Source organism: Phascolarctos cinereus, unplaced genomic scaffold (assembly GCF_003287225.1).
Source record: "Phascolarctos cinereus isolate Bilbo 61053 unplaced genomic scaffold, phaCin_HiC Scaffold_726;HRSCAF=1367, whole genome shotgun sequence".
In the NCBI taxonomy this organism is placed as follows: Eukaryota; Metazoa; Chordata; class Mammalia; order Diprotodontia; family Phascolarctidae; genus Phascolarctos; species Phascolarctos cinereus.
The window spans coordinates 411,358,965-411,371,975 of NW_027556098.1; the positions used below are offsets into that span (position 1 = coordinate 411,358,965).

The 13,011-nt window shown below is 42.8% G+C and overlaps 2 protein-coding genes across 3 annotated transcripts in view; both read right to left on the minus strand.

The window, feature by feature from the left end:
- Window positions 1-13,011, minus strand: part of LOC110203342 (uncharacterized) — a 62,440-nt gene that overhangs the window by 31,474 nt on the left and 17,955 nt on the right. The window contains exon 1 of one of the 2 annotated variants that reach the window (XM_078145849.1): window positions 11,189-11,276. The exons of the other annotated variant lie outside the window; for it this stretch is intronic. The gene's annotated coding sequence lies outside the window, so the exon portion shown is untranslated. Of the gene's footprint in view, window positions 1-11,188; window positions 11,277-13,011 lie in introns of those variants that run through there. 2 annotated transcript variants of the gene reach the window in all.
- The window catches only part of LOC144454129 (uncharacterized), a 119,325-nt gene continuing 112,861 nt past the window's right edge, over window positions 6,548-13,011 (minus strand). The window contains exon 3 of the mRNA XM_078145846.1: window positions 6,548-11,370. Within this exon, the coding sequence (XP_078001972.1) occupies window positions 8,795-11,370 (2,576 nt within the window). The 3' untranslated portion in view covers window positions 6,548-8,794. The remainder of the gene's footprint in view (window positions 11,371-13,011) is intronic.

Here is a 13,011-nt window from a genome sequence, read left to right on the forward strand (position 1 = left end):
CTACAGGTAGAAGGCGCAGCCGGCTGTGGTAGCACAAACAGCGATGGGAGCAACCCCGCACCGGGCATGGAAAGGGGAGCCCTGTACTACTATGGGGGGTGGGACAGCAATGGCTGCCATCTGGCAGCTCTGTCCATCATCACCCAAATCCAGGAGACTGTTCCCAGTGGCGTGGGGGCAGGGGCTCTCCATCTGCGTAAGGAGCAGGGAACAACTTCCACACTCTGAGCCCTACAGCACAGGCGGGGTCCTGTCTAACCTTCAGCCAAGTACATGAGCCTTCAGTGAGTAAACCTGGGCAGGAGATCAAGATGATCAAGATCAGTTCAGTCACTCTGATTCCACAGAACATGCCAGCAGGCTAACTGTGACAGTCCAGAAACAGTGGAATTCAGTGGTTAAAGTCATTAGATATCACTTAATCACGTCCCCTTGTTTCTTACTCTTTTATACTTTTCCTTGCCTTCTGAACCCTGTCCCTCCTTAAGAGTCTGTTTTGCTCCTTAATCTACCCTCCCCTTTAAGCTTTCCTACTTTTCTCTTTACTCCTTTCCCTCCTGTTCCCTGTTGAGTAAGATGAATTTCTGTAACCAACTGTGCCAGGTCATAAAAACTTCACAAACAAATACAGTTAAACAGAAATGTTAAACGAATCTTTTGGGAACCAGTGAAGAGCTGAATCGTGAGTTGAAGAGTTGGATTATGAGGATAAATTATTCTAAGCACAGAAAACGGGACAGCCTGTTCAAGGGCATGAATACAGAAAAGAACATGTGACAGAAGGGGAACAAGATGTGGCTCATTTTGGATGGAACACAAAGTCTAGGAAGGAGAGTGATGTGAAATCAGTTTGGAAAGACAGCTAAGGGAGAGAGTGTGACGGACTCTGATGTCAAAACCAAATCTGCTTATTTGTCCTGAATGCCCAAAGGAGTACACAAACCCTCTGGAGAAGGCGAGTGATGTGGTCAGAACTTCGTTTGAGGAACACCAACTGGAAGGTCCATGCAAAAGAAATTGGAGAAGGGAAAGCCAGGAATCAGACAGACCAATTAGAAGGTCCACCACTACATTCCAGGGGAGGGATCAAGGAACGCTTCTTGTGGCTTCTTGGTGGATCCAGATGCGAGAACAGCCCATGATTCCAAAAACCTGATCTGTGGGTCAGAAAGAAGAGAGGGGCTCTGGTGGCCCCGTGGGCCTTCTCTCGTCTGTACGAAGGAGGAGTCCTTGGAGGACCAGAGTCCTCTGCCTCACTGATCGCTTGTCTGATCGTGAAAAGGAAGATCGCCAATGGACATAAGCTTCCTCCTTCTTTCCCTCTCAATTTCCCATAGTGCCCTGCTATTTCTTGCTTGATCTCTTGGCTATGACTTCTATTTTACTGGAAGCCAGGCATGGCACACTGGAAAGAATCTGGGATTTGGGGGTCAAAACATCAGGCAAAGAATGACAGCTCTGGGGCAGCTAGGTGGTGTAGTGGACAGAGCACTGGCCCTGGAGTCGGGAGGACCTGAGTTCAAATGTAGCCTCAGACACTTGCTAGCTATGAGACCTTGAGCAAGTCACTTAACCCCATTGCCTCCAAAAAAATAAAAATAAAATAAAATAAAGCAAACAAAGAACAAAAAACAAAACAACAGAAAGAATGCCAGCTTCCTGTGTGACCCTGGGTAATCGGACCCCTTCCCCTTCCTCAGCACCAGTTTGCTCCCTCAGTAAAATGAAGGGATGTAATGAAATCATTTCTAAGACCCCTGACAAATCTAAACAGCTGAACCTGTGGATCCTAGCTCTCCTCCTGATCTTACAACTTGGTCCATTCCACTCCCCTTTCTAGGCATCATTTCCCTTCCATGAACTATCCATATTACGGTAGTTCACACTACATGACTTTGAAGGTCCCTTTCAATCTGGACAGTCATGGACTCTCACACTACAGATCCCAGGTAGAACTGTAAGGGAGTTTAGAAATCACTTATTCCAAGGTGTTCCTTTTACAGACGATGGGGGTGAAGGATCATGGCACTAGAGCTCCAAGAACTCCACTGGCTCATGTGGTCCAAGCCCCTCCCAATGAAGCTGAGAAAAATGAGACCAAGAAGGAGGAGGGAGTTACCCATGGACACAAGAAGCCAGACATGAGCAGCCTTTCCAAGCAGACTTCTGGGGATCCAGACACCAATGAACTGTTTCAGGACCTCATATAGCACCCTCTTCCTGAGGGGGAACTTCATCCCCTTTCCCACGACTGCGGGCCCTGAATGAGCCAGACTCTCCTTGGTCCTTCCCAGGAGGGCTCAGATATCAAATTTCTCTCATATTTGTTTCTCGTGTTTTCCATGTCAGAATCACACTGAAATTCCACCATTTTCATGACTGTTCAAAGTTTAAGGTAATGATGGCAGTTCCCACTGCTCTCCCACTTTAAGGATTGGGGCTAGGGAGTTGAGGGCTGGGGGGGTGTGTGGGGGGGAGACAGGCATTTTTTTAAGGACCTACTCAGTGACAGGCACTTTACAAATATTATCTCATTTAATCCTCACAAAATCCCTTAAAGGTAGGTGCTATTATTATCCCCATTTTACATATCAGGCAACTAAGGCAGAGGTTAAGGGACTGGCCAAGGGTCACACAGCAAGTACACAGGTAAGGGCAGATCTGAACTCAAGTTCTCCAGTGCTGTCTTAACTGTGTTATCAAACTACCCTCGGATGGCACGCCATGTGCTTTTTTGTCATAGATTTCACCTATCAGGCTTTGTTCGATCATCTCTAAGGTGAAGGGATCCCTGGGACCATGCTCCTGTGAACATGATCGTCTCTCCCTTTACAGAGGAGAGAGTCGACTGAGGCTAAGTGAGTGACCCAGGCTCATGCTGAGTAGCGTCTTGGCCAGGCCTAGAGTCCAGGTCCCCTGACATCCGTTCCAAGGTGCTTTCCCTTACCCCACACTGGCTTTCTCCACATCACTAGAGGTAAGCCCATTAGGTCTCTTCTCCAAACTCCCTCTGAGCAGGTGGGTACCCCAAATGAGGACACTGAGCCTCAGACAAGTTTACACTCCATCGTCCCACGGACTGTTCATTGGATCACGGAGGTCCTCCTGACTTACAACCCTGATCCCAACGGGCTCCAGGGTCAGGATAGTGGCTGAATTAATCAACCTATATATACTAGACCCAGTGCTATCCTTGGGGAGACGTTCTACTACAGGGTGGAGTTGAAGGGAGGGGCAATGTGAAATTTATGCAGATAAGTAAAAGGCCAGACACAGAAACAAGGCCCAGTGATTTCAATCAGAGGGGAAAGGGATCGTCCAGGGGCTGTGAAGAGCTGGACCTCAAGAGAAGAATGCTCCAAGCACAGGAGACACAGAGCCAGGAGAGGAAATGTAATGAATGGCCACAAGCTGGCCATTTTGGCTGGGACGTAGAATAAGGGAAGGGAAAGATAGGTAGGAGGCAGAGTATAACGGCTTCAAACGACCAGGTTAAAAGAATTTTGGTTTATCATGAAAACAGTATCAAGCCACTGGGCCTCCTAGAGAAGAGAACTGATACAGTCAGAATTGGGAACCTAGGAGAATAGGCTTTCCAAACACAGCAAGAGCTGTTCCCCAGTATCATTGTGCAGCTCAAAGGAAGGCAGAATAGACATGTCTATTCCTCCAACCTTTCTCCAAGAGAGACTTTAATTTTAATTTAACTTAATCCTTTAAGGAGGTAAGTAGGAGGTTGGGGCCAGAGGCCTCTACTCTGTTCTTCTCAGAGAAAGGGGGGTACCAGGTTAGTACTACATGTTTCTGCTCTCTTAAATACTGTTATTCTAGGGAATGTGGTTTTGAGGTTCAAAGTAACATTTGATCACTATTTTCATTAACTGGGGGGGGGGGAGCAGGACCCCAAGCTTTATATCTAAGGCTTTACTCCCTTTGCAAGCAACAACCAGTTCAACAACACACAAAGTAAATAGCAAAGAAACCCATTTATCCATGTGGGTCAAACAGAAATTAGAGAAAGTATAACACACAGGAATATATATCAGACAATACAAAGCGAAGGAGCTCTCCCACTAGGAGTGAGGTAACTCAGTTCAATCGAGAGGCAGAGCCCTAGATCTCACCCAAGGGGAAGTGCCCCAAGGTCTCTAATGTAGCCAATTGGGGGCAGTAGCATGATGGAAACTGTCAGCTCTGCTCATTTCAGTTTCTTCCCCACAGTCTTTTCCCTCAGTAACCAGAAGTGGGCTGTGGCATCAAACCATCTTCTCTCTCAAGCTTGGGAGCCAGGAGAACTCAATGCAATAACAGAATGAAAAGCACTCAAAAAGACCCCCATGAGCCTGAAGAGATTGCTGAAAAGCCTTGAAGCAGCTCCAAAGAGAGTCGATCTCTCTTCTTTCCCTCCCTCACCAACTCTGCCACTTCTTACACAGGCAGGGCATTGATCTCTTCCATCAATGAGGTGAGAGGCCTGCATGAAATGGGCTTCGCCAGTGTCACATGTAGGGGCCCATCTGGGATTGACTTGGACTCTCTGCTTTTGCTGGGAGACCTAGAGAGATTCTATGCCCAGGACATCTGATTTTTGAGATACCCTAGACTCAAAGGTACTAAAGAAATGTGGCATTTTTTTAAAGTTCTAAATTTACAGGTTCCCCTGTCGTTAGCTCACATGGAAGCGTCACTGACTTTATCTTGCATACTTTTCATTTGTTGATTCCTTTACTATACTTGTTGTGTTACTGAATTCTGAGTAAGGACTGGTATGCATATCAGTCCCTATCTCTTCTCCAAACTTCTCTTCCTGAGAATACCCCAAAGTTCAGGAGTTGGGGCCACTCCTGCTTTTAAATAGAAAGAATCAAAGGCTTTCCTTCAGAACCGCCAACCTCCACATGAGATTCAGCAATTCGACAACCATTTTCCTCGACATATTTGTAATAAAATCAACACGTATCCTTAAAAACAGGCTGCTTTTAACTGTGTTTCCATCATGACTTTATTCCCTTCTATGCTTAAAATATTCTTCTTCAACTCTTCTTTAACTCCATGATTGGACATTTCTTCCAGTTACTTAAATAAAATAAAAAATGGGGGGATTCCATTTTCTCCAACTCCTTTGTCATCCATCAGTTTTGTTAGCAGTCACAAATCAAACATCAGGCTGGTGACCTTGTGATCTGCAGTTCTGTACACCTCGTATTCCAGAATTCCCAGATGGTCTCCCTGCTTCCCGGGGCTTGAGTTTTATACATTGCTCCACTGCAGACCCCTTACATGTCTCCTCATTCTCCTCCCTGAGAGTGCTTTCTCTCAAAACCCTGTTCAGTCATATCCACTTGGCTCCAGTTTCCTCTCTCAAGGCTCAGAAAATGGGACCCATTAGGGACATTTTACGTTAGCGACTTAGAGATTAGGACTGAGATCACAGAGTCAACTCCACCAGAGAACATTACAGGAGAAGAATCACCCAGAAATCAGCCACACTACACAAAAGGGCTTGATTGACTTTCATTGACTGTCTAGACTTACAATGACAGAGAATATGTTAATAAGGCACTCCAAATCTAAAAGTGTATCCCACCTATTTTTCTTTTTCACAGAGAGCTGGTTGTTAAATTTACTTACCAGCACCTTTCAACAAGGTTCTTACCTAAGTGAGGCTGGGGAGGGGTTGCTATGGGTTGCTAGAACAGACAAAAGATTTGGAACAGCTGCTGTAAGTGGGTCAGAGAACCTATAGAGAGGATGCGATAAAAGAAAAATCAACCAGCATCCCTGCAATGTGGGCTGGGATAGTTCTTTGACTGAAGAGGTATGGAAACTCTCCTTGGGTCTTGCTTGTCTCTGGGGACTACAACAAAGGCTGTTGAGCTGGCTTCCTAGTAGTGTGGGTCAAAAAGGCGTCCACTAACTCTAGTTCCTCCCCTCCCTGAGGCCTGACTGGCAGACCACTAGGGGAAACAGCCAGGGTTGCTTCACTCAGTTGAGCCCCAAGGTTTAGAGGTGGGCCTTTAGGAGCAATCTAATCCAACAGCTCCGCTTCACAGATAAGAAAACTCAGAACAAGAGAGGTGAAGAGATTTGCCCATCTGAAAGATGGTGTTCAAACTCAGGAGTTCCACCGGGACATTCTTTTCAATTTATATTTGTATTGTGTTATTCATTTTGGAGACTGGTCTCCCTGGCTCATTTAGGCTGGAAGGACAGTAGTTGCTCATGGGCCAGATCTGAATGTTAATTGGCCACAAAGTCTGACCTTGCTCCATTTTACCAACCTAGGCTAGGTTACCCCTCCTTAGGGAGCCCTCTGCTCAGAGGGGCTTGCCCTGTTTATGCTGGACTGAATGTGAACACACCCTACCCCAAAAGCAGCGACAGCAGTTGTGTGCCGCCAAGACTTTCCTAAACTTTATTTTGACTATAAGATCTAAATTAGATGATAAGCTCCTTGAAGACAAAGACTGTCTTTGGCTTCTTTGTGTATCCCCAGCACTTAGTATGGCGCCCGGCACATAGCAGATGCTCTAAAAAAGTTTACTGATTGATATTTCCGCCACATTTTTAAATTTTATTATGCATCATATATATCTTGCAAATACAATGATTTCAAAATACAAATGTTGTCCACTTTAAATGCTTTTGCATTTCACTTTTTTTCAATAAACCTTTCCAATTCACATCATTATCAGTGCTACCCCATTAAGTGACACTGCACTGAAATACATTTTTTTAAAAATAACCAGATAAAGGATGCCCTCTTTGGCAATGTGGCTCATTATCTGAATTTAATTCAGAGCAATACCACTGTACAACAATAAATTGTACTGAAATGAATGTCGCATATTAGAGCACAAACACCTATTGTTTTTTATTACTTCCTTAGAAAAATTAATTTATCCTTCCCACTACCTCTATTTTTCCCCCAATCCAGTCAAGCAAATTAAATACAATACAGAAAATAAAGTCCTCAACTGACAACTGAGTACATAGGTTAAATTAATATACACATTGGCCATATCCAAAAACAAAACACAAGTCTTTTTCTGAATTGTAAGTTCATCACCACCTGTCTGCCAAGAGCTGAATGGTATATTTCCTTTCTTTCTTCTGGACTGGTGATTGATCACTGCACAATTCAGTTTGAAAGTCTGTCCAAGTTGTTTTTCTAAATGATGCTATCATTATAGAAATCGTTCTCCAAGCTGCATTTACTTTCTTCTGCATCAGTCTTAGAAGTCTTCCCAGTTTCCTTTAAAAGATTCCATTTCATCATTTCTTATGGCACAACAATATTGCTTATATTCACAGACTGCAATCTGTTTAGCCATTCTCCAACAGGAAGGAAGATACTTTTAGTCTCTAATTTGTCCCACAATAAAAAGAGCTAATATAAACAAGTTGGCACATCAAGGTTTCCTTTCTTTTTCTTTTATTTCTTTGAGATACAGACCTACTAGATGACATTATTCACTTAGAGTGAGCCACCTCTCTATGGAGATGAAGAAGTAAATTGCCACATCAATGTCATATACTCAAAGAATATAGCCTTGTTAAATATCTTTTCCATGCTATAGATAAGCAAATGAGTTGGGTTAAGAGGCAGATCCTCTATAAGTGATTCATTCAGCAATTCCATACATATGTAAAGTCATGTGTATTAACTTGACATCATGTTTTATTTGGGGGACTGACAGTGATCTCAAGGGCCACCAGCTAAACACTGAACCATATTTCTCATTGCCGAGACACTAATATGTTGAGATTGTATTTTAAGATTGTGCTCAATGACCTTTTTGGGACAGTTTAGGCTTGGGGATCCACGGGGAACTAAGCCACATTAATAAACATTTATTAAGCAGCTAATATAAGCCAGGCATTGTGCTAAGCATTAAGGACAGAAAGAAAGGCTAAAAAAAAAAAGTCCCTGCTTAAGGAGCTCACAATCTAATGAGGGAAGACAAACTACACAAAGAAGCTAAAATGTGGGAAGTAAATAAAAGGAGGGTACTGGTGGGAGCATGATGAAGCCCTACAGACAAGTGGGAAATGACGAGGTGTCAACCCTGAGCCCCCTGAGCTCTTAATATATCTGTTATTTGTTCATTCATGGTAATTTATAGGATTGGATTGAACTGCCACACAAGACTTTCCTGTATTCATTGTATTTAAAATGTGGCCCAATGGATGCAGTGCTAAACTTGGACTTGAGTTCAAATCTAGCCTCAGACACTTGCTATGCAACTGTAGGCAAGTCACTCAGCTTCCCCATCTGGAAACTGGCAATAATATTAGCACTTACCTACCTCACAAAGTTGTTGTGAGGCTCAAATGAGATAAGCTAGCTATGGGAAGCTTTTAGTCAATCTTAAAGGGCACAGAGAAATATTAGCTCTCATCACTGGGGCTTTTTTCCAGTATGAACTAGATAGTGAACAAAGTGTGAGGAGCTATTGAATGTTATCCCTGGTTCTTGGCTGTTATAAGGCTGTTCTCCAGTATGAATTCTGTGATAGGAAATGATACAGAACAGGTCCTATATTCATTATAATTATAAGGCTTTGGAGCAGTACAAATCATCTGATCTTTAACAAGATCTGGAACCACGAATGAAGACTTTACCACTTTCATTTCTTTCTAAGAGTTCTGTGAAGCATGAATCATCTGCTGTTCATTAAGCTGGGAACACTAACTAAAGGTTTCCTGCACTGATTATATTCAGAATTCTTTTCTCCAGTATGTGTCCTTGGAAATACATTAGAATCTTGGAATAAAGGATTTCAGTATGCTGCTAATGTGTTTCTTCAGAATGAGTCTTCTGATGTCTAATAAGTACTGAATTCTGAGTAAATGCTTTCCCACATACCTTACATTTGTAAGACTTTTCTTTAGTATGAATACGCTGATGCTGGAAAACACCTGAAAACTTTTTGAACGCTTTCCCACATTCATTACATTTATATGGTTTCCCTCCAGAATGGGTCTTTCGATGCTTAATGAGGTTTGAATCATGATTGAAGCCTTTCCCACATTCCTTACATTTATAAGGCTTTTCTCCAGTATGTGTATTCAGATGTTTTTTCAAGTGGAATCGCTGAGTGAAGGCTTTCTCACATTCCTTACATTTAAAAGGTTTTTCTCCAGTATGAATCTTCTGATGTCGGATAAGGTTTGAGCTCTGTTTAAAGGCTTTCCCACATTCCTTACATTTATAAGGATTCTCTCCAGTATGAATCCTCTGGTGCTTAACAAGGCCTGAGCCATGACTGAAGGTTTTCCCACATTCATTACATGTATATGGCTTCTCTCCAGTATGAATCATCTGATGCACAATCAAGTTTAAGCTCCGAGTGAAGGCTTTCCCACACTCATTACATGTATAAGGCTTCTCTCCAGTGTGAATCCTCTGATGTACAATAAGAGCTGAACTCTCAATGAAGCCTCTCCCACATTCACTACATTTGTAAGGCTTCTCTCCAGTATGGATCATCTGATGGGCAATAAGACTTGAGCTCAGAATAAAGGCTTTCCCACATTCGTTACATTTATAAGGCTTGTCTCCACTATGGATCCTCTGATGCTTAACAAGAACTGAGCTCTGACTAAAGGCTTTCCCACATTCATTACATTTATAAGGCTTCTCTCCAGTATGGATCCTTTGGTGCCTAACAAGGTCTGAGATGTGACTGAAGCTTTTCCCACATTCATTACATTTATAAGGTTTCTCTCCAGTATGAATCATTTGATGTGAAATAAGATTTGAGCTCTGCCTAAAGGCTTTCCCACATTCATTACATGTATAAGGCTTCTCTCCAGTATGGATCCTCTGGTGCTTAACAAGGGCTGAACTCTGACTGAAGGCTTTCCCACATTCATTACATTTATATGGTTTCCCTCCAGTATGAATCCTTCGGTGCTTAATAAGGTTTGAGCCATGACTGAAGCCTTTCCCACATTCTTTACATTTATGAGGCTTCTCCCCAGTATGTGTATTCAAATGTTGGGTTAGGTGGGACCTCTGAGAAAAGGCTTTCCCACATTCATTACATTTATAAGGTTTCTCTCTCTTATGAATCTGTTGATGTAAAACAAGGCTTGTGTGTTGAGGGAAGGTTTTCCCACATTCGTTACATTTATAAACTTTCACTCTAGTATGGATCTTCTGATGTTGAGTGAGCTTTGAGAATTGAGGAAAGCCTTTCCCACATTCATTACATTTATAAGGTTTGTCTCCAGTATGAATCATTTGATGGGCAGTAAGACTTGAGCCCCGAATAAAGGCTTTCCCACATTCATTACATTTATAAGGCTTCTCTCCACTATGGATCCTCTGGTGCTTAACAACATCTGAGCTCTGACTAAAGGCTCTTCCACATTCATTACATTTATAAGGCTTTTCTCCAGTATGGATCCTCTGGTGCCTAACAACATCTGAACTCTGCCTGAAGGCTTTCCCACATTCATTACATTTATAAGGCTTCTCTCCAGTATGAATTTTCCGATGCTTGACAAGGCCTGAATTATAAATGAAAGCTTTCCCACATTCATCACATTTATATGGCTTCTCTCCAGTATGTATCTTTTGATGAAAAACAAGGATAGAATTTTGAGTAAATGTTTTCCCACATTCGTTACATTTATAAACCTTCACTCTAGTATGGATCTTCTGATGTTGAGTGAGCTTTGGAAAACTAGGGAAGGCTTTCCCACAATCATTACATTTATAAGGCTTCTCTTTAGTATGGATCCTCTGGTGCCTAACACAATCTGAACTCTGCATGAAGGCTTTCCCACATTCATTACATTTATAAGGCTTCTCTCCAGTATGAATCTTCTGATGCTTAATGAGGCTTGAATTGTAAAAGAAGGCTTTTCCACATTTACCACACTTACATGGCTTCTCTCCAGTATGCATCCTTTGATGTAGAAGAAGGACTGAGTTTTGAGTAAATGTTTTCCCACATTCATTACATTTATAAACCTTCCCTCTAGCACGGATCTTCTGGTGTTGAGTGAGCCTTGAGAATCGAGGAAAGGTTTTACCATATTCTTTACATTTATAAGGCTTTTTTCCCATGTGAATCTTCTTGTGCTTAACAAAGGCTGAGCCATGACTGAAGCCACATTCTTTACATTTAAAAAATTTCTTTCTAGTTGGAATCTTCTGACGTTTAATCATTCTTACCTCACTCTCCTGCTTTACTGGCTGCTGCTTTTCCAGGTTCTCACCTTCCCCAAATTCCCCAAGCGTAGAGTTACAAAAGTCTGCCCCTTTGAGTCTTTCAACTTTCACCAAGGAGGATGATTCTTCACCTATTATGATCTCCTTTGGAGTTGCCTCTTTGTTTTTAGTCCTAGGTTCCAAGTCTGAAAGAGATTGATAGAAAGTTTGAATGTTCCCAGGTCTTAGAGCTGGGAGAAAGGAATCTGGGGGTGGGGTAATGCACACGTACATTGTACCCAGATGCAAGAGCCACACGGTATTAAGCGCCACCAAACCTGACCTGACAATCTGTGGAGCCAATGGGCAAAGGCAAAGGAGAGATAGTGAGGAAGCCATTTAAAGAGGTGGAAGGGGGACTAATGTCTTTGTAAAGTGAGCACAGATGATGAAGAACACCAACTAGTCAGATTGGAGTTGGAATACTAGATCAGAATACTGGTAACAAAGAGGTAAAGGCAGCTGAGTGGTGCAGTGGATACAGTGCTGGGCTTGGAGTCAGGAAAACTCATCTTCCTGAGTTCAAATATGGCCTCAGACACTTACTAGCTGTGTAACCCTGGGCAAGTCACTTAACCCTGTTTGTTTCAGTCTTCATCTGTAAAAGGAATTGGAGAAGGAAATGGCAACCCACTCTAGTATCTTTGCCACAAAAAACCCAAATGGGTTCACAGAGTCAGAAACAACTGAAACGAATGAACAACAACAGGGAGAAAAAAAAGAGGTGAAGGGCAAAGGATAGAGAGAAAATATCAGGAGAGCAGAGATGAGGGGAGATCATCTGGAGTCTGGACCCAAGTCCTAATCACCTCAAAATTAAGACTCTAATATGACACTAAGAGAAGGCAGCAACACTGTACTAAAGAAGGAACTCTTCTTTGAAGTTGGGATCAGATCCCAGCCCTTACTTGCTACCTCTGTGATGTTGGGCAAATAGCTTGATTTCATTTGGCCTTAGGTTTACTTATCTGCAAAAGCAGGATATTGGGAGAGATCTCTTACTCTGTCACTGGGACCCACAGATCCTAATAACTACCATCATCATGAAGCATGATGATGGGGCTGGACATTTTGCTAAGTGCTTTCCACACATCACATCACTGAATCTTCATAAATCGGTAAGACAAAGCTATAAAAGGTCATGTTATTTATATTTACAGATAAGCAAATGAGGTTCAGAGTGCCTTGCCCAGGGTCAACAATGAAGTGACTAATAGCACATATTTAGGTGATACTTTCAGTCCACAAAGTACTCAGACCACTCTGGGGTTTAGATGGTCACTAGGATCCGCCCCAATTTGCAAGTAACCCTTCTCTGAATCATCCTTCCTGCAACCTGGAACCAGTTTTTCCTGAGCCATTTCTGGATCTCTAGATACCAACGAGAAACAGAAGTGTGGCAGCAGGGCCCTAGGGGAATATGGCATGGGCCAGTTGCCTGGGATCATTGCTGTCTTTGGGGGCTCTCCTGGGATTCATTCTTGTTCAACAGCTATTCTAGCAACATGTGCTCTTAATTATTGAGCAGGGTAATGGAATAGCAAAGCGAACAACCTAGCTTTCTAGAGGGCTGGTTGCCTACTAGGGCACTGAGGGGGAGAGTAAAGAAAGAAAAGAGAAGGGGACAGAGGACTGAATTCTGAGAGAGGCTCTCAATAAGTTGTCATGACATTGATGACAAAGCTCAGTTCAAGAGACTGAGGAGTGGTGTGCCAGGTAGTAAGAAGACCAAGAGAGAAACATGTCATAAAAACAGAGGAGAGTAAGGTCAACCACAGCAAATCCTG